Raw genomic sequence first — 21,665 nt, 5'->3', positions numbered from 1 at the left:
CGTGTAATCTTAAAAGCCTTTATTATACCTACTCACATAATGCCCTGACTTGATGCCCTGACTTGTTGGTTCCCGAGTGAACACCTGGTCAGAAGACCCACGTGTTCACTACCAAAACCCTTACCTCTTTTGGCTACCCATCTTGGCTTGGCCACCCAGGCTAGGGAGCCAGGGTGAAGAGCGTGAGGTTAAAGAGGACCGTCTGCTGCCTGCAGTGGGCTTACATAGGGCCTGTGAGGTCACACACACAGCCAATCAGCGAGAGAGTCACCCATTACGAAGCTATCTCAATATGGCCAGGATCCCGCCCAAGGGCAGTCCTAATATCCACAGAAATTACTTCTGGGCCTCAATCTCCCGATGCGCTGTGGCACCCATTTAAAGGCCCCTTACAAGTTGAAATGGGTAATTGAATCCTAAATTTCGATAGGGCAACTTTCCTTCATAGTTTTCAAGATTGAAAGTTACGGGGGACTTCAGAAGCCATTTAGTCTAATTCCTTTTTTTCTGCTGAGATGTAACAAAAAAAGAGACAAAGTGCCAATGATACCCCAAGGTACTTTTTAATTGAAATGGATCCTTTATTAAGTATTTCTTAGAAAAATTGACAGTAATACTAATATAGGAAGACATAGAGGGTTGCAGTTTGCATTTATGGAAGGAGTGAAATATACATTTGTAATAAGGGACATATTTTGCTCTTTGGTAATAATTGTGTCTGTATTATCTCTATATGTTTCATGTGATAAAGGAATCTGTCTCATTATACTTAAGAAATTACATCTTTCGCACTCTTAATAGACTCTCTTTAGACAACAGAATTTTTGCAGTCTTGTAATATCACTATGTATAAAAAAGAAAGACTAATATTAATCCTGTATTTTTTTGTATAAAATGCCAAAAAAGCCTAAAATAATTTTCTTAAATGCTGCCACTAGAGAATATTCCTTTTTTAATTTCCAGGGAAGATATATTGAGACAACCATATAAATACTGAGAGAGAAGAATACTGTCTCATTTTTTAAAAAAATAAATATTGTGTGGTAAATAAGCTGGCTCAATGATAATAAATAGGTCACAATTTTGAGTATATGTATATATGTATACTTTTGTGACTTTTTAATCTAATGAAAGATATGTACATATACATACATATATATGCATATGTATATATGAAAATTCTATCAGGAATGATTTAATTTTAGTTGCCCTATCTTCATAAAAGAATGTCTTTTTTTATGTTTGTATATAAATTAAAATTGAGGCAGGATCACAGATTTTAGTTCCTTTAAATTTGTTAATTCTTATCTCTAGAGGTTTTTCTTTTCCTAAAAAGATATTTCTAGATAATTATTATCACTAAGGAACTTAATCTGTCAGACTCTCTTGCTAATATTCTTCACAATGGGGGCTGCTTCAGTAAATAGAAACTAAGTTAATCAGAAAAATTAAATATTAGGAGAGGTTGATTACTCGGGGATTTTCTTCGAGGGTGACAAATGTTATTTCTATCATGGGCAAAAATCATCTATTTAGCATATAGGAAAAAAATAGGACTCAACATGGTAAAATCTTGATAGTGGGCCCCCACTTTGAGTGTGTTCAAGAAAATAAATTGCTGCTGTTCACTGTGTCTTTTTAAATGTATGGGGCTGACAGTGAGACCACTGAGCATCAACATAAAAGGAATGTCCAATGTCTATTTAATTAATGCAAAATCTAGCTGTTATTTTCAATTGGATGTTTTGTATTACATCAAGCATTTCATATAAAAATGGTTGATCAACACAAGAAAGGCTTTCTTCTCTCAAGTTAGCTTGTTAAAACTTAGAGTTAAATCCCCTTAGGGTTACTGCTAAAAGAAAATGAAAGATCTCAGTAATAAGAGAAAAGAAAAAGATACATAAAAATGATTACCAGAAAATTTTAAGTATTTTATCTTAGGATTTGGTGTGATTGTCAATAGGATATTTATATTTAACACATGAATTAATGGGTGTTAAAATAATTATTCTCTTTGGACATTTCACTGAAAAAATTCAGAACTACCTTCATAATTTGGGGGTAGGATCCCTTCTCATATGCAGAGGGAATGTTTTCACTTACCAAAAAGTTTCATTATTTTTCTATGAAATTATTATTATTTTACAATACAAACACTTTAGCAAAATTAATAACACTGATTTCTATAAACGCTTTGTGATTTACAGCCTAGAATCTGGGCAATTAGAATTCTTCCCAATTTTAAGTTGAATTTCCTAATCAACAATCCTTAGAATCATTCATTTTATTTTCATTATGCTTTTTAAGCTCTTTTTAAGCTTTTTAAAAGCTCTTACATTTTACTATTTAAAATATTACTTATATTTTACTATTCCTGAGTAAGAAGACCTAAGTAATTCTACCATTCCAAACAATCTCTTATGATTGCTTTTCTTACAAAGCATTTCTAAGCATAAACCAAGTTTTATGAAGCTTGAGTCCATAGAGTTGTCTGGTGGGGTATAATTCAGAAGACTGCAGTTCATATAAATGTTATATGTGAGTGCTTAAATGCATTTTGGTGGTGATGATAGAGAGGTTTTCATGGAGAAAGGATTGGAAGAAGGGAATGGGATGTCAGGGAAATAGCAATAATGGGACAGATAATTTTAAACAAAAATGTGTTTGATAAAAACTGATAATTCTATTCTTAAATGGTTATGGAACTTTTAAAAATAGCCAGCATTACAGTCAAATTTAGATACATCCAGATTTCAATTAGTTTCTAATTTCTGTTTGAAATACAGACTGTCAACACTCTTTTGAAGTGAATAAAAAGTCTTTATGATATTGAGATGAACTATAGCTAATTGATATGTAGTTTTCATTGTGGGGAGGGAGGAAGGAAGATTATCTTATACCATAATTGATAAAAATCCATTCACTGATTTTGGCATTATTATAAACAAAATCACCAACCTTATAGTGGAATAAAATATGAATAAATATGTTTTTCTTCTTAGAAAAAACATATATCTTTGGAAAAAAATAAATCTCATAGTATTTTAGAGGTAGATGAGCTCCCATTGTTTATAGTTTCCTTTTCATAGTCATCCTTGATTTGTCATCCATCTTTGAGCTAGAATGGGGAACATAAAAATAATCAACACTTTCTACCACCTGCAGAACATCATCTGAATTTTTACTTCATTTCCTTAGCTTTTTGTGTTCCCTGCAGAGGATCCATCTGCTTCCCATGCCTTATTTTCCTACATGTGATTACAGCCACTTATACCACCTGAGTTGCATACATAGATGGTATTATGGAGTACCTAGAGACTTAAACAGCCTGATAGAGTGAAATGGAAGCACAGAGCCATTCTAATGTCAGAAGCAGGGCAACCTAGAGATGTTCTTGGTAGATTTATTTTGAGTGGAAGAAGCTGGCAACAAACAGCTAACAAATTAAATCCTGTCGGGGGCATTATGAAGTATTAAAATGATTTTTAAGAATGACAAAAATATGTCTTGTGTTACAGATCAATATGCTTAATTAAGAAAAGACATTTGAATATTTTTCTCAAATTTACAAATAATTTTAAAGTTACATTTTCTTTTCTTTGTACAATGGATGTGTTTCTAAAAGGGCAGTCCTTTGGCAGAGTGGATAGAGTACCAGACCTGGAGTCAGGAAGACCTGAAAACAAATGTAGCCTCTGACACTGATGAGCTGTATGACCCTGGGCATGTCAGTAACTCTTGTTCACCTCACTTTCTTCTTTAAAATGAGCTGGGGAAAGAAATGATAAATCACTCCCATATTCCTATCAAGAAAACCCTCAAATGTGGTCACAAATAGACAATGAAATGACTAAACAAAAATAAAAATTCTCCTAAAATTCATTTAAAACTAATTTTAAGAAATCAAATCATATCTTGAATATAGTAGAGAAACATAGTGTTTTAAAGTAGTTAAGGCTTATCAGCCCATTTGTCATTTCCCATACATGACATTTAATCACCCACAAACTTTCCTCCCACATCTAGAATTCTCTTATTTCTTCTACCTATTAGATTCTCTAGATTTCTTTAATTCTTAACTAAAGTTCCACATTCTGCATTTAGATTTTTCTGATCCTACTATTGCTAGTAGCCTCTGCACCTTCCTGAAAATTATTTTTTATACTTGATATATATTTTCTTCTCTGTGTGCATGTTGTTTTCCCTAATATAACATAATCTGGAGGACCAGGACTCTTGTTTTTCTCTTTGTATATCCTCAGCATCTACCAGAGTGCCTGGCACATGGTGGATGCCCAATATATTTGTGTTTTAAAATTACTGAATGAAAATCATTCCTTTAGTAAAATAAATAATTTACTTGTAAAGTGGATAAAATCCTTTATCAATCCAACATTTATAAAGTTAGGTTTTTATTGCTCAGGTTTGCTTATAGTAAAGTCCATTTATATTTGGTAACACCCAGAGTGAGTCTATTTGAAGCCTGAATCAAGGTCAACCATCAGTCATTTCTTATCACAGCAATCAAAGTTATGACAAAGTGTGTGTATAATGATCCTAAGGAAGAAATCACCTGAGGATAAGTAATGTATTATTTTTGTTAACATTTTGGTTCTGGGTGATTTCAGTAAGCTTTCTGAAGAAGAACCAAGAGGAAACTACAAGCTCCTGAATGTGATTGTATTTGCTTAAATTTAAAAGCTTAAATATACATAATTATGTCATATATGACATAATTATGTATATTTAAGCTTTTAAATTTAAGCAAATACAATATATATATATCCCTTCAAGGGAACTGTTATTTTATATTGGTACTATATAATGTAATATGGAACAAATATTTTGAACAAATCTTCTAAGACAAAAGGAAGAAGGAAGAGACTTTGAAGCAAAAATCTGCAATGTCACTCAGAGGATAGAAAATTGTGGGCTGGAAGCTATTTCTAACAGGAAGGAAATATAGTTGCCCCATGTAAGTTAATGGAACCTTAATTCACCTAAAGGCAAACCTCAATGTTAGAACATAAATGACACTTCGATTACTGTCAGAATTCTGTCAGAAGATAAGAGGAGAGAGTTAAGTAACACAGCTGCTGGTTTTGTTTGTTTTTTATATGGCCAGGGAGCCAAGGGAAATTCAAGTTGAATTGAGAAGAGATGCAAGATGCCACCAGAAATAGTACATAAATGGTGTTATTAATGCAATTGATGCTAATAAGAGACTGTCTCTGTTTCCTTAGTGCCAGCCAGGGCTTTATAAGGACATGTTTAATTCATATTAGAAGAGGCTCTAAATGAAACTCCTAGGTTCAGGGGGAAAGAAAGAAAAGGAATTAAGGCAAAGGACTTCTCTCAATCTTAGTTACAAATAAGAGTGGATGCAGCTGGATATTAATTGCTGAGGATGCTTGCTGCAATTGGACTTATCAGCCATATAGTCAGTTCACAGGGTTCTGATGGTCTTCAGAGTTTGACTGAAAGAAAGAGGTGGTGGTGGAGAAATAATAACTCTTCAAAAAGTCTACTCTAACACTTGCAACACCTAGTTTATTTATTTATTTTATTTTATTTTATTTTTTTTTTGAGGCTGTGACTTGCCCGGGGTCACACAGCTAGGAAGTGTTAAGTGTCTGAGATCATATTTGAACTCGGGTCCTCCTGAATTCAGGGCTGGTGCTCTATCCACTGTACCACCTAGCTGCCCAGCAACACCTAGTTGAGGAAACTGAAATCCAGCGAACTAATTTGCTCCAGGTTATATGGATAGTAAGGTCCTTTGACAACTAGGCACAATGCATAAAGCATTGAGCCTGGAGCCAGAAAAATCTGAGTTTACATTTGGCCTCTGGTGAATATATTACCTGTATGACTTTTTGCAACTGATTTAATCTCTGCCTCAGTTTTCTCATCTGTAACATGGAGATAACCCCCTACCTTCAAGGGCTGTTGTGAGACTCAAATGAGATAATAATTGTAAAGTACTTAGCAGGATGTATGGCTCACTGTGTGTGTGTGTGTGTGTGTGTGTGTGTATGTATGTACACCTATACATACCTATGTTTGTATGGGGTTATGCTGTACTAAGTAAGGGCACTAAATACTAGGTCCCTATCTCTGTTTTCACAAGCAGGGAATAGTTTAATATAGGTTAATAAAAACAGGCTAATGTAGCTTAATAAAAACAGTCCTGGAGTGGATGATTTCAAGAGTGTGGCTTTAAAAGTGCTTTAAAAAGAATTTAAATATGGAGTTAAGAAACTAGGTAGGAAAAGTGATAAGTATACAGCATTAGACGTGTTTAATGGTTTTCTTGGAAATGTTCCATTAGCAAAGCCCCAGGCTGCTTTGAAGACAACAAAGTTAATATGAAATGATTTTCTATTATTTTCATATTTTTTCTTTGGTAAATAATTCTTCTTCATTTTATATATTAATTAGCATTGCAGATGTCTGGTGGGTTCATTTATTTTTTTCTTGTTATTTACTTGTTACTTTCTACATTATTTACTTGTTACTTTCTACCACATATTATGACAAGTTTACGAACACCTTATGCTTTGCTTATAAACAAGAATATTGTGTCTTTAATTTAGGAAATATGTCTATTTGTTTCACTCTAATCAAGAAGTGGCCAGGTTTAGGCTGCTCATTTTCAGCTCCCTAAACTGCTGCTATATAGTAACACCTGGTGGCAGTGAAACCAAGGAGGTATAATGAAATTCAGAGCCTCTCATTTACAAAAGTTCAGATAAGAATTGTCAGAAACTTTTAAACAAATTAAAAAAGTGATGTTTATGATGTTGCAGCTTCTGCTGCTGATCAAGTGCTATATCTAAGAGGCTGGAAGGAATAATTTCATACATAGTGAATATCACTTGAGTATATATGTGCATAAATGGGTATCTTTTACATTTACTGAGCAAGTCAGAAAGTTTTGAGTTTGAATTCTTTCTGAGGCATTTAATATCTTTGTAACCTAGGGCAAGTCCATTAAATTCTTTCATCTCAGTTTCTTCATTTACAATATGGGAAGAATGGCACCAATTAGTTAACTAGCATTGCTTAAGCATTAGACAGGCACCTTGTTAGGTACTGAGAATGAGAAGATAAAAATGAAAGGTTTTGCCTTCAAGGATCTTAGCATTTATTAATCACCAACTTTGGGCCAGATACTATGTTAGATGCTGGGATATGAGAGTTAAAATCAGTGCCTGTTCTCAAGGAGTCTGGTCTACTGGAGAACAAACCACTACGTATGAACAAGCCATAGACAAGATAAATGGAAAGCAGCAGAGGCAAGTTATTGGGATTCAGATAAATTAGGAAAGTCTTCCTATAGAAGATGGGGATTTTAGCTTGAACTTGAAGGAAGCAAGGAAGTGGAGCTAAGGATAGAGAGAATTCCAGGCATGAGAGACATAAAATGGCTAAAGTCTAGAGGTAGAGTGTCTTGTTCAGGGAATTTCAAGGAAATTGGATTGAAGAATATTTGTGACATGTGAGATAGTTAAAAGACTGGAAAGGTGTGGAGGTGACAGGTTGTGAAGAGTTTTGAATTCCAGAAGATTTTTTATTTGATCTGTAGATAACAGGGAGCCTCTAAAGTTTTTAAGTGAATTAATGACATGATTGGACAGATCTTTCAGAAAAGTTACATTGGTAGCTGAATGGAGGATAGCTCATTTGTTAAAAGAGACAACATGTAAATGGATTAGTATCTACAGAATAAATAAGAGAGAATTTGGAGGGGCCATAGTAGTTCTAGTTAAGAGAATAAGTAACTCCTTTTTGTAGAAGGTGATGACTGACCTGAGTTTCAAAGAAAAAAAAATTCTAAGGCATAGGTGTGATGAGAGACTGTATTCCAGATATTCTAGGGAATAGCTAGTAAAAAGGCATGGATGTGAGAATAAGTGGCATGTGTGATGAAGAACAAGAGGGTCAGCTTGTTTGTATTATAGTGTGGGAAAGAAAAATATAAAATCAAACTAGAAAATTAGGCTGGTGTTTGGTTTTAAGGACTTTATAGGTCAGGTAAAGGAATTTGGAACAAATCATATAGGTGGTAGGCAGTATATTGAAAAAAACATTGAGTAATATGGCAAGATCTATACATAGGGACAGGTATTTGTATATTTAAAATTTATATGCATCATACTATGTTATAGAATTACTTGTTTTATTCCAAAATTAAAAATAAAAGATTTTTTAAAAAAAGAGAACCCTTAGAATTACTATCATATGAATAAGGAGCAGTGAGTGGGCAAAGAGCCAGCCTTTGGTTTCATAGAGGAAAAATAAAAGCCCTAATAGTTAGAGCTTCCTAAAAGTAGGTTGTGTTGCTAGGGATTCCATTGGTTGGGATCAGATCAAATAATCTTCTGATGCTAATGACCCCACATGAAGAAAAGTTGTATAAGGTCTGGAAAGCTGCCCTCAAAGCCAAAAGGGCCTTGTTTCTTGTTTTGCCTTTCTTACATACTGACCCTGAGCAAGTCCATTTATTTTTCACTAACTCTCTAAGACTCTAAATTGTGGAGAAGTTGACAGCTGGTTCATGTAATTTGCCACATAAGAGTTCCCTATCATGGGTTTGTCTCTTCCTCTAACCCTATTTAATTGCAGATCTAAGACCCAGAAGGGACCATGAAGGTCTTCTAGTCCATCTTCCCCCTGATTTTCACAGATGAGGAAATTGCAAAGCCCAGAGATGTTAAAAGACTAATTCAAGAATACAAAGTAAGAAATGTCAAAGATAACATTAGAACTAGTTCTCCTTACTCTGGACTCAGAGACTTTTCCAGATATGTCAAGATATTATAGATGAGACTATTTCTAGAGTACAGGTTGGCATCTAATACATGACATCTGAATATTCATGACATATTCTTTAATTCTTTGAAAATTCAGTAGTAAATTCAGAAATGGCCAGAAGTCAAATTATCCTCCAAAATCTTGACTCCCCTAGTGACACTATTATATCTTTACTTTAAAGTTTACTTTATCCATAGTATTAAATCAGCCAGATATTAGGAATTCATAGCCAAGACCTTATCCTTTTTCAACAGGTTTTATTGACAACAGGGAATTCCCCTAAGAGTTCAGAGTCCAGATAGCCCATGGAGATCAAACTAACACATACTGGGCTAAAGTAATACCTATTACATATTTAATAACTGACTGGGGGAGTGCTAGAGAGATAGATACCTAAGGCATTAGCAAATGAACTTGTAGCAAGTCTTATGGATATCTTACAGCTCCTCGCTTCCTATTTCCATGACTATTTCTTTCACTGAGGCCTATAGCTCCAAATACTTGTAATTTTGTAAGCTCCTACTTGATCTCTAATCTCCCATACTTTTCACTTAAAACTGTCTCTTCCTCTTTGACTTCCTGATCAGAAGTAGGGCTTTCACTTCAAAGCAAAAAGAAGTTGTCATCAGACCCTAATGACCCATCTATCCCCCAACACACTGGGTTCTCTCTGTTTAATGGCTTCCCCAGTGGTATTATAGAGCACCCTACCAATAGTCCTTAATATGGCATATATTGTATATAAAAGTGCCTATTATGCTGCTTTGCACATGAAGTACTATTGTTCAATGAGCAAATGAATAAAGTCAGCCTTAAGTATTCTGAATTTAACTAGGGCTAGAAACTCAACCTTAATTTACTCGATTGTTGAGTTTTAGTCTTGATAGGCCACTGAGACAACCCAGGTCAGGGATTATGCAGCATCCCATCTGTGAACTATAAGATAAATTTATGCTCTTTAGAAACACATTGTCAGCCTGAGTTACATATGCGTTAGCAGCCAAATGTTTTAACAGCTTCTTGGCAATAGTCTCAAAAAAGCTTGTTTCCTTTGCATCTTACTGGATAATTGTTTTTCTCAGACAGTATAAAACAAAGATCTTTTTGTTGCCAACCCATCAAATTTCATTAAGTTCTATACATTGTTCTGGAATTGTTTTATATTCTGTTAATCACTATTTGGAAGTCTTAAAGTAGATTGAAAAATCTTTGAGGACAGTTCAATAAATAGATTGAAAAATATCATAGAGTTGATTTATATGAACATGTGTATAGAAATAAAAATAATCATCAATTATACATACATGTGTATATTCACATTACATTTACTATATAGGTAAAATAAACATGTGATGTCACATGGAGAGAGAAAGAGGAGGGGGAGTTCAGCAACACATAATGGATAGCAATCTGGCCTTGGAACTTCTGACACACGCTATCTTTGTGCTTCTGGGCAAATCATTCAACCTCTCCATGTTTTAGCTAAATCTCAAAGACTTTAGTCTCAGATAAAGTGCTGAGCTTCATTGGTAAATGGAATTTCCTTACCTGGCAGTTAATATAAAAAGAAGTTGGAAATGTAAAGTCTCATCTTGTAGTTGAAAATTGTTAATATCAGACTAAGAAATCTCAGCAGTAGTCAAAAGAAAACAAATAAAGATTCTATTAAATTACTGGATGTAACTCAGCATAGGATTGGACCACAGAGAATAATATCCATAATTTTAGTGTCAAGCCACAGTTTCCATCACAAAATATGTTGCTCTTTGAGGAATTTATATATGCATATGGCAATAGGATAAGAAAATCCTTATTATCCTTATTTAGCAGATACCATGAAATTTACCCTTGATCATCATTTAGTGACAGAAATTCCCCCCTAGTGGGGAAAAGGACAAACAAGCAATGGAAGTATTAAATTTCTGTTTTCTTCCTAACATAATTGTTCTCTCTCAAATTCATAAAGAATAAAAGATTTAGCTCCTATATCAAGCATGTTGCTTTTTTTGATGAATTTTTTTTAAATGATGGAGCTATTCTGACTCATACTTTGATGTTTTGACATTTCAAACCATTCATTATTTCATCTATAAGTGTACTTACTCCAAGAAGTCAGAAAAAGCAGTATAACAATACTCCCAAAGTCTGTCTTAAAAATCTTAAAATTGGCTTTATGACATGGGACACACTGGTAGACATCCCAGAATGGCATATCCTGATTAGAGAAAGTGCTGTGTTCTATTAGGAAAACAGAAGTGAATTAGCTCAGAAGAAACACAGGGTGCACAAAATTAGAAAAGCTACTCCAAATGTTCATAAGGACTATTTGTGTCATGTTGGTCTGATCAGCCACAGTAACTATTACTCACCTCTAACATAGTGATGTCTTTTTGGTGCTCTCTGAGAATGAAGAATAGCAAGCTAATCTAATCCATTTGAATGCAACCCCTCCATGCCTTAATATACATACAGTCTTCATGAATTGTGATTAAAACATTTTTTAAACTCACCAAATCATAGTAACGTTCTGGCAAAAGTCATTATGAACACAGGCTCATGCTTGGATGACAGGTATAAAATATGTTTCACTGGAGCCTGTTATCACCCCAAGCTTACTTTATGCTGGTACAATCTTCAAACCCAAAGTCACCTTCTTTCCACAGAGAAGCATTAGTTTAGGATTTTAATGGAAGATTCTGATTCATCAAAACAAAAAATAATAAGGCCCAATGCAAATTTCCAACATAAAATTAAAAGAAAAAATAGTGAAATATCTTTTTTTTCTCCAATTCTTGGACTTTTTCCTTTTAAGAAACTGCATAAATGGTAAATATATATGTAATCTTCAAAGTTAGATTCATAGCATTTATCAAAGTTAATGCAATAGATGGTTACAATTTATAGATCTTCCCAAAAACATCTTTTGGTAGAAGCTGACTATGTCAGATGCATTCTCACCCAGATTAATCAAATGCCTTTATCTGTTTAAAGATGCATTTTTTTCTAATACATCTTTCCTTGGTAATTCAGAATTTTAAATCAGCAAAAACATGTCTTATTGGTGTTTTTATATAAGGAGTATGGTCCAAATATAAAGGAAATAAGGAAATTAAGATGGTACATTGGGAATTGAAACTAGAGAAGTTAAATGACTTGGATGAGTTCATACAGCTGACCAGTGGAATCCAATGCCAGTTGAATGATATCTTCGTAGTGTCCTTTGCATGCTAACTGGAGGATAGCTTGATTAAAAAGTACATTTTGGAAATAATAATGAGAAATTATTCAACAAAGAGGCTGGAATTTGTCTTCCAAAGTATATTCCAAAGTATATCCAAAATAAATTGCTAGAAGCAAAATCTGTTCCTTTTAACCTGTAACTTCCACTGGGTCACAAATTATTTTAATTTGGTCACCCATAATAGCTTTCTATGGTCAGGCTCTTTCTGTTTGTGTTTTTTTTCTTCATTTTTAAAAAATTGAGCTTGGCTCCTAGGGCACATAGGTCTGCCTTTTTTTCACCCTCCCAAACTTCTTGTGTTGGGGGCCAGGGGCTTGGTCACTGGTTTTCTGCACTGGGGTTTGAGGTGCTGGCAACTTGCCCACCATGCCCAATCTTGTTGCATCTGTTGTGCTGGGCTTCCACTGCTCACAATTTGCCTTCTGTGTTAAACTTAATGGCCTCACAGCTGACCCGCTATGTCCCTGGCTTGCTGAGCCAGGAGCAAGGGACCTTAGTTGCTGATCTGTACTGCTGGCTTGCCCACACCCCATTTGCACTGGATTGTACTCCCCTTTTACCCAAGTGGGACAAACCTTTCCTGAATCTTCTAATTCTTTCTAATTTATCTTAAGCTGGAAAACTTTTAACACACACTCATGTATATATATATATATATATATATATATATATATATATATATACACATATATATATATATGTATATATATATGCACCTATATGTATATGTAGTATATGTATATATGTATGTATTTGTATATATGGTTTAGTTTTACTCATAATTTACCATAACTTCCTTTCCCCACACGCCTTCCTACAAAACATTTTGATATCTTTTAGGTATGACTTTAACTCCATTCATCTGTGAAACATTGTTTGAGTACTTCAATACACTGTACTCTCTCCTCTTCTAAATTCATAACACATTGACATGCAAAACATGTTCTCCCCTCAATTTTAGCTATTCATGGAAAATGGCACCATAGATTTGGAACTGGAAAGAATGATAAAAGATAGAAAGGATGGCAGAGAATCCAATTTTCCCATCTCTCCTAAGAAAACCGAGGTCCAAATAACAACTAAACAACTTGCTTGCAGTCACATAGAGAGTAAAATGGTGAAGCTGGGACTCAAGGCCAAATCCTCTATGTCTAAACCCAGTGTATATATATACACACACACACATATATATAGTCTTTCTATCCAACTGTTCCTAAGAATAAATAGCACAATACCATGCACATAGTATACAATTGATAAATATTTGTTGAATGGATTGTATTTGTTCAATGAATTCATTGAATGAAAATAAGTAGATAATACAGAACACATAATATCACATCCTGATAATATGGGGACCAAACCCCTTTCTGCCTGAATTATTTGCAACTGCCTAATGCTTACAGTATGCACATTTCTGGATAGTCATTTCCACTCCCCATTTTGTAAAGATTCAACTGAAAAGGAGAAAGGTTTAGTTATATTTGATTCTTGCTAACCTCAGCTTACAACTGTTCCAACTAGCTAATCTTTTTTTTTTTTTATCTCCTGACATTTGAAGAATTATGTGAATTCTAACAACCCGTTGTCTTTGTCATTCTCTGCCCCCACAGAAGATAAAGTGTGGTCAACTGTAAATCACGACTTGCAGAAGCAGACTCCTGTGGTCGGCTATGGCCCAGAAAAATACTCTGTGGTACAGCTCAATTACAGTGCCTCCATGGATCAAATCACGGCCATCACCAGCAGTGCAGAGTATTGTGAGCAGTTCATCTCCTATTCTTGCAAGATGTCAAGGCTGTTGAACACCCCAGGTAGGCTGAGAATGGAATGTCACTTTTAATTACTCTCTCAGCTGGTGTCTGGAATTACCTAAACAATTCAACAGGTGCAGGTACTCAGTTCATCCTTCCAAAGGCTGGGTTTAGATGTGCAGGCAGTAGTAAATGAATGAAACAAAATCTCTTGTTTTTCCAGGGAATTAGATGAACACTACATGATTCTTGATCTGATGGGCTTACATTATTCATAGACTTATTTTCTTTTGTTTGTATTCTTTTCTGAGGCTTTTTTGTTAAAAGAAGGGTTTTTGGCAAAAGATGTATTGGGCTTATTATAAACTTATAGATAAGTTAGTTGAAGCTGTAGGTTTTGCTTCTTTTAAAGTAAAAGAAAAATCATATTAATTCTGAGTCTACTAGTGTCCTAAGCCTCTGGAAATTTACCATTATCCATACTTTCTCTGATTGGTGATATGTTTGCTATCATGTATCTTATCATCACAGCTGCTGCTAGGAATTCTAGTGCCAAGGGCAGATTCATTTTGTGGAAGAAAAAGTCTAAGATATCAGAAGTCCTCCCCTTACTTTATTTTGCAATGTATGGATCCACAAGTCCAACAGGAGTTTGAGTGCAGAGAACAGTCTGTTTTGGTTAAGTACAATTCTGCTTAGAAATAGAATAGCACCTCCCACAGGGGAACCTGTTGTACTTGTATGTCTGTACCTATGGCTGATGATTCCTCAGTTGCTAGAAGAAGTTAGTAGCAGAAGGAAGCAACCAGCATTAAACACAGTGGTGAGGGGAATGCAGGTATTAGATGGTATGGTAGAAATAAAACTCTTGGCAGTAGTGGGCTGAGGCCAGACAAAGGAGTAAGGAAATTCCTTAGTGGCAAACACACTAGAAAACTATAAAACATGGAGTTTACAGACCAGAAAAAAATATATTCTGCCTCTCCTCTCCTTCAGATGTTGGTAAGCTAGTACAAAGCCCCATTCATCTACACTAATTATAATTTTGGCCAATGCACTGATGTATATTTTGGATAAATGTCTATGGTACTTGCTTGGGAACAAGTGATGGCTTTCTTCTGGGAGACATCAAATAATACTGTGGTTAAAATGATGTGATAAAATAGTTGATGATTGATCTCAATTGCATTTATAGCTTGTATATAGTATACCAAGTTGAGCTTTGGAAATTTGGAAATATGATTAGGTAGAGAAAAAGTATTATGCATATATGTTTTTGCTGCTTCTTCTTTGGTGGTGATCATTGCTGATGGCCGTTTTTTCATGAGATATTGGAATCCAAATGAACCTTATATAGAGAGTGATCATAAAGGGATTAGAATAATAAGTGGTTAACTGTGGAATTTGAGTGAACCATACTGACTCCATCTTGTAACTCATTTCTGGAGCTAACTCAGTTCCCTTCCTATTTGATTAGGGGACTAGTCCAATTTCTATCTTTATTCAGTTGTGGGAATTGTATGTATGTGTGTATATGTATGGAGGGGAAAGTACTGTATTATTAAAAGCTAGTCCGGCATGGCTGGGAAGTTGGACCACATCTATCTGTTGCCTAAAAAGCCATAATTAAGGAACTATATTATGCTGACCAGAAACCAAGTCATATCAGAAGATAGATGCAAGAAGTCTTTTTACAATTAGACATTTTAAGAAATCTTAATCTGAAAACTGGCCTCATAATGGTCAGCCAATTATTGTCTCTATCTTTCTTTGATTAAATACAGATCCTTGAAGGGAAGTAGCAAGCCTATTTTTCTGATTTTAGGGAATTTTCTTCTCTCAACTTTCTTCAAACGAGAAGCAGATTATCTAATTTTGCATCCTGATTAATCATTTTCTTTTAATTAGTTGGCCTTATTTGAGTAATAGAATTTAATTCACAAAAATCTGTTTCCTCCTAGTTTTAGGGTCTAATGTCAAAATTGAGTGCACTTGGTCCCAATTTGTTAGATAATTGCAAAAATTGCTTCATAAATCTATATGCTCAGTAGTTCCAATCTTTGTTTCCTCAATCATTTCATCTCCTGCCCAACACATTTAAGGCTTTCTTTCTATTGGGATAAAAACTGAAACTCAACCAATGAAATGATTTTAATTCAGGAAACATTTAACAAAGATGAGTATATGCAAGAGATCTGGGTTAAGTAGTTTCAGAATACAAGAGAGGAAAAAGCCAGTTACCACCTCATACACTGGTTTAAAGTGATTCTTCAAGGTAAGGTAGAATGAAGTAGTAGGTAGAAGAGTAAACTTGGGGTCAGGAATATATGGATTTGCATCATAGACATTTACAAACTATGTGACTCTGGGCAAATCATTTAAACTCTTCATCTGTGATTTTTAGTGTGTAAAATGAAGATATTCAACTCTGTGACCTCCAAGGTCTTTTCTGTCTCTAAATCTTTAATCCTATGATATCACAGTCTCATTGATCTGTTCACTTCTCTGAATTAGTATAAAAGGTTATCAAGCTTAAGAGTTTCAAGGAAAATATATCTTAGTTCTCAGTGTGTACTATATACAAGCTATGAATGCAATTGAGATCAACCATCAAGCAGTGACTCATAGTCACTCTATTTGTTTGGGAGATTCAAGCAAAAATAGTATGCCATTTGTTTAAAATTGTGTTGATACAAATAGGACAATTATATTTTGATAAATAGATCCAAAAAAAGTGCTATTTCCTGATAATAGAAATTAAACTGAAACTAAGATTTATAATGCAATTTGGAGATATACATATATATGTATATGTATTGTGTGAATGTGTGTATATGTGTATACACACACATGTATATACATGAAGAGAGAGAGAGAGGGGGGAGAGTAGGAGAGGAAAGGAAAATAAAGAGGGGGAAAAAAGGAGGAAGAGAGAGAAATATTAATAGTATAGCTTGCTTGTTCTAGGGAGCACTTCTCTCCATAATACCCCATTGGCTCCATTTCTTTCTCTTTATTTCATTTTTCTCTTTCAAAATCTTCTCTCTGACCATGCTAACATGTAAAATGACATAGAACAAATTACAAGGTTAAATCTCCCAGGGACATTGTATAATAAAAACTAGAACATTAAGCTAAAAGGATGAAACTCTTGGTGCTGCCATGTTTTATATCAAATGGTGGGTATGTTTGAGGGCAAGTTTTGAGGTTCCAGTTCTCTCTGGAACTATAAAATTATGAACCATACGTGAATCTTTATCTGCCTAAATAGTGTCTCAGAATTTGTGAGCCTCTCATTCTCATTCTTGAGACCATGCTGTTTTTTCCTCTTTTTCTTTTAGACTGTCTTGACCCCTGGATAATTTTTGAAAAGAAAAGTATTAGTTGTCATAGAAAGTTTTCTTATACGTAGTATCATGTGTGTGTCAAAATAAGGAAGAATAGAGTTTAATAAAAATATCTAATTTGCTTTTAAAAGAGCTAATGGATGTTTTATATATATATATATTTTTCTTTTCCTTTGCTTCTTGGTAACACTAATTTTAAAGTGTCCATTTGCTTGCATTTAACTAAGACTGAATTATACTGACATGTTTTTGAATATAAAATGAATCCATTATAATCATTGAAATAAAAATGAATATCAAATGAGCTTGTAATAGCAATGCATTTAAAATGTTATTCTTTATTTTTGAGAGTCTCATCCTCATGAGTATATTTGGTGTCATATAGTTTCTAATAATATAATAAGACTTTTAGTTAGTATTTGTATGTCTCACTTCTGTTTTGATGAATGTTCCATTTTCAATTAATTAAACATAAAAGTACTAATTGTTGCTGTTCTCCAACTTTTTTCAGTGTTTTGATGTATGATTTGCTATTCTATTGTGAAACATTTCCATGGTTATTATTTTTCCTTCACAAGTATAGTATGGAGTCTATCCTGGGAAGATTTAACAATTTAGAACCATATTCCATTAATTGTCTATCAACACTAATTTTGCAAATTAGAAAATTGAAACTGGACTATTTGTTAAAGGACACAAAATGTATTTGGCCTTTCAACTAATTTTTTTCTGAATCCATCACATTATACTGCCTCCTGAATATACTGCCTCTTCTTGTTACTCTATTGAATACTTTACAAAGGTCTTCATGTAGAACTTTCCTGGTTTAATTATAAAAGTTTTGCAATATGTGAAGCAAAAGGACAAACAGAAACCCTTTGTTTGTAATTGCTCTTTGCAAATAATGTTTTTATGTGTTATGATTAGTGAATGAGATTACTTGGTAGGCAACTATCTAAGAATAAGCAACTATACTTTCCAGACAGAGAAATATTTTGATGGCCAGTCGTTAAAAAAAAAAAAAAAAAAAAAAAAGTGAAATGTCAGTCCAATTTGTTTTTGATGTTGTTGATGACTCATTTAGATGTGTCTTACTCTTCATAACTCCATAGACTGCTATCCATGGATTTTTTGGAAAGATCAACTGCAGTGCAACTACTTTTCCAGTGGCCAAAAAAAAAGAAAAGTTAAGTGACTTGTTCAAACTCATATAGCTTGAAAGTATCTGAGACTGGATTTGAATTGGATTACTACTGACTCTAAGCCCAATTCTCTATCTATTATGCTTCCTCAATTTCCCTGTCAACTCACTTTAGAAGAAGTTAATTGTGTGTGTGTGGAGGGGGGGCAGCTAGGTGGCACAGTGAGTAGAGCACCAGCCCTAAAGTCAGGAGGACCTGAGTTCAAATATGACCTCAAACACTTAACACTTCCTCGATGTGTGACCCTGGGCAAATCACTTAACCCCCATTGCCTCAGGAAAAAAAGAAGAAGAAGAAGTTAATTGGGATTACAAATCTGAAATTATCTGAATTTACAAAATTCACAGTATACAAACTTGAGAGTACACAGACTGATGAAACATTGTTCATTGATCACTTCTCTCTGATTACTTGGAAAATCAGAAAATTATCTTAATACTAAGACTGATAAAGGTCTTTATGAGGGATATAATCATTTCACAATAATTCTGAAAGGTAAATTGGCATAGTGGATTGAACAATGAATTTGGGAAACAAGAAAACTCCACTTAGAGGAATATCTCCTCTGGCATGTTGGCGGCTGACAGATGGCATAGAAGGTAATAGTAGTAGACCTGGAAGTAATAAGAGTGCAGTTCAAATCCTAATCAGATGCTTTAAAACTCTATGACCCTGAGATAAGTTCAGCTCTTTTAGCTTCACTTTTCATGTCTGGAAAATGGGAAGTGTAGTCAAAATACAAGGCTATTGTGAGGATCCAGTGAGATAACTTATGTAGGAGTGCTTTACAAAGCTTAAATTTTTATCTATGTAGATGATAGCTACTTACAGTAGTTGTGGTGGTGGTGGTGGTGGTGGTAATTGTTGTCATTGGTGGTGTAGATCAGGAAGAGGAGGAGGAAGAATAGGTGCAGGAGTAGAAGAGGAAGACAAGGAGAATAGAGGGAGAAGAGAAGCTATAAAATGAACCAGAGAAGAAGGAACTGTACAAATTACGGGCAGGTCACTTGTTATTTCAGGGTCTTGGAGAGAAGTGTGTGTGTGTGTTTTTCTTTCCTTTCCTTTTCTTTTCTTTTCAGAAATGGAGATAAATGTACTTAAACTTAGTATTATTAAGAAAGTATTTGGAAACATAAAAGAGTTATATAAAAATAACAATAATATGTTATTATTATCTTGTCAGAATATATCAATTTATGTTTTTCCCTCCAAATGGTACAATGTATATTTGTTTTAATGTATATTTCAGATACTTTTTTGTTATGTATCCTTTTTATAATATACATAACAATTTATGTTTAGGAATTCTACTCTTCCTTAGTTATAAAGGATCTACTTTTTATTTTTATTTAATTATGATATTAATTGCTCACTGCTTTGATAATATGAGTATGCTTTTAGTCTCCAAGGTTATTTTGTTCTTTTTGACTTTTCAATATAATGTAACTCTAATGAGTAATTCTTTGATTGCTTAAAGGCCAGTAGAGATGAATTTTGCTGGGGGAAGGCATTTTTTTCCCTATTCAGTTTAGCTTAAAATTTAGATCCTGTGTTGAAGGGAAATTATGCACAATTTTATGCACAAACACTTTTGCCTTTATAGTGAAGTTGTGTGAAATTCAATATAGGTCAAGAATGGCAAACTGTGATTTAGAAGCAATCAAAAGGAAAGAAAGAATTAGTAGGGCTTTGTAACTACTAAGGTCCTGCTAGTGAAAAAGGTTATCACCCATTCCTCACAAATATTGCCTGGCATTTATGTTGTCATTGAAAGAGCACATTTACAAGTCTGTGTGCCATGCATCATTATCAATTCTCTCTAAGAGTATTTATTGTCACAGAAAAAATTCGTTATGTTTTTTAAGAAGCGACACTGAGACCATCACTAAGACCTTGCAGTGAAAGAATAATATTCGAAGAAAACAAGGTTAAACTGTGTGACTGAGCTGGACCAAAAGTGGAATAATCACTGAGTTTATCTGTTGAACTGCAAAAGATAGGAGAGTTAAGGCATTTGATCCCTGTTGATTTCTTTTGTGAGGAGGTCTGTTAGATGTTCTACAAAGCCATTGGATACTCAAGGACAAAAGCCCCATTGGTAATTAGAGTCTGGATAGTCTTACCCTCGATGCCCTGCTTATACACAGATCTCAAGGTGTAATCCTCATGGTCTATTTATTAGAGCTATTAGCAATAATTCCCATCTTGTCTCTATAATCTCTGCCGCAGGAACCTAAGAGAAGCCAAAAAGAGTTCATCCACAAAGAGGAACAAGATTCTCTCCATTGGTACTAGGGAGAGTGTTATGTCTCTGGACTAGAGGTGATCTCAGTTCAAATTCTATCTTTTTTGCTTACTATCTGGTTGACCATGGCAAGTTGTTTAATTCGACTGACCTCAATAAGATGAAGAAATTGACTTATGTGACCTTTGAGATCTCTATAAGTTTATTTTTTTTCCAAATTTATTTTTTAATTATAGCCTTTTATTTTCAAAATATATTCATGGTTAATTTTCGACATTCATCTCTACAAAACCCTTTGTTCTATTTTTCCCCTTTCCTTTATCTCCTCCCTCAGTCAGCAAGTGATCCAATATATGTTAAACATGTGTGATTCTTCTATACATATTTCCACAAATATCATGCTTCACAAGAAAAATCAGATCAGAAAGAAAAAAATGAGAAAGAAAACAAAATGCAAGTAAACAGCAATAAAAAAGTAAAAATACTGTATTGTGGTCCACATTTAGTTCCCACAGTCCTCTCTCTGGGTGTAAATGGCTCTCTTCATCATAAAATCATTGAAACTGATCTGAATCATTTCATTGTTGAAGAGAGCCACATCCATCAGAATTGAACATTGTATAATCTTGCTGTTGCCATGTACAAAAATCTCCTAGTTCTAGTCATTTCACTCAGCATCAGTTCATGTAAGTCTCTCCAAGCCTCTCTGAAATCATCCTGTTGGTCATTTCTTACAGAACAATAATATTCCATAACATTCATATGCCATAAGTTATTCAGCCATTCCCCTACTGAGGGACATCCACTCAGTTTCCAGTTCTTTGCCACTACAAAAAGGGCTGCCATAAACATTTTTGCACAAGTGGGTCCCTTTCCCTCTTTTATGATCTCTTTAGGATACAAACCCAGTAGAAATCCCTATAAGTTTCTAATCCTTACCTTTATGATTACTCCCTCTCTTACAACTCATAGAAAGAAATCTTCCTTTTTATTCAGTAACTGTTAATATATGCTAAATTATAATCTCCTGGATGTTTTAGTGTAGTAATACTTGGA

General features: G+C 34.2%; 1 protein-coding gene across 1 annotated transcript in view; it reads left to right on the top strand.

Annotated features, from left to right (window-relative positions):
- Window positions 1-21,665, top strand: part of CNTNAP2 (contactin associated protein 2) — a 2,674,182-nt gene that overhangs the window by 1,768,737 nt on the left and 883,780 nt on the right. The window contains exon 13 of the mRNA XM_074267631.1: window positions 13,675-13,875. Coding sequence (XP_074123732.1) covers window positions 13,675-13,875 — 201 coding nt within the window. The remainder of the gene's footprint in view (window positions 1-13,674; window positions 13,876-21,665) is intronic.

Source organism: Sminthopsis crassicaudata, chromosome 5 (assembly GCF_048593235.1).
Source record: "Sminthopsis crassicaudata isolate SCR6 chromosome 5, ASM4859323v1, whole genome shotgun sequence".
NCBI lineage: Eukaryota > Metazoa > Chordata > Mammalia > Dasyuromorphia > Dasyuridae > Sminthopsis > Sminthopsis crassicaudata.
Note: the sequence above shows the minus strand (reverse complement) of the source record. Positions and strands in the feature narration are given on the sequence as shown.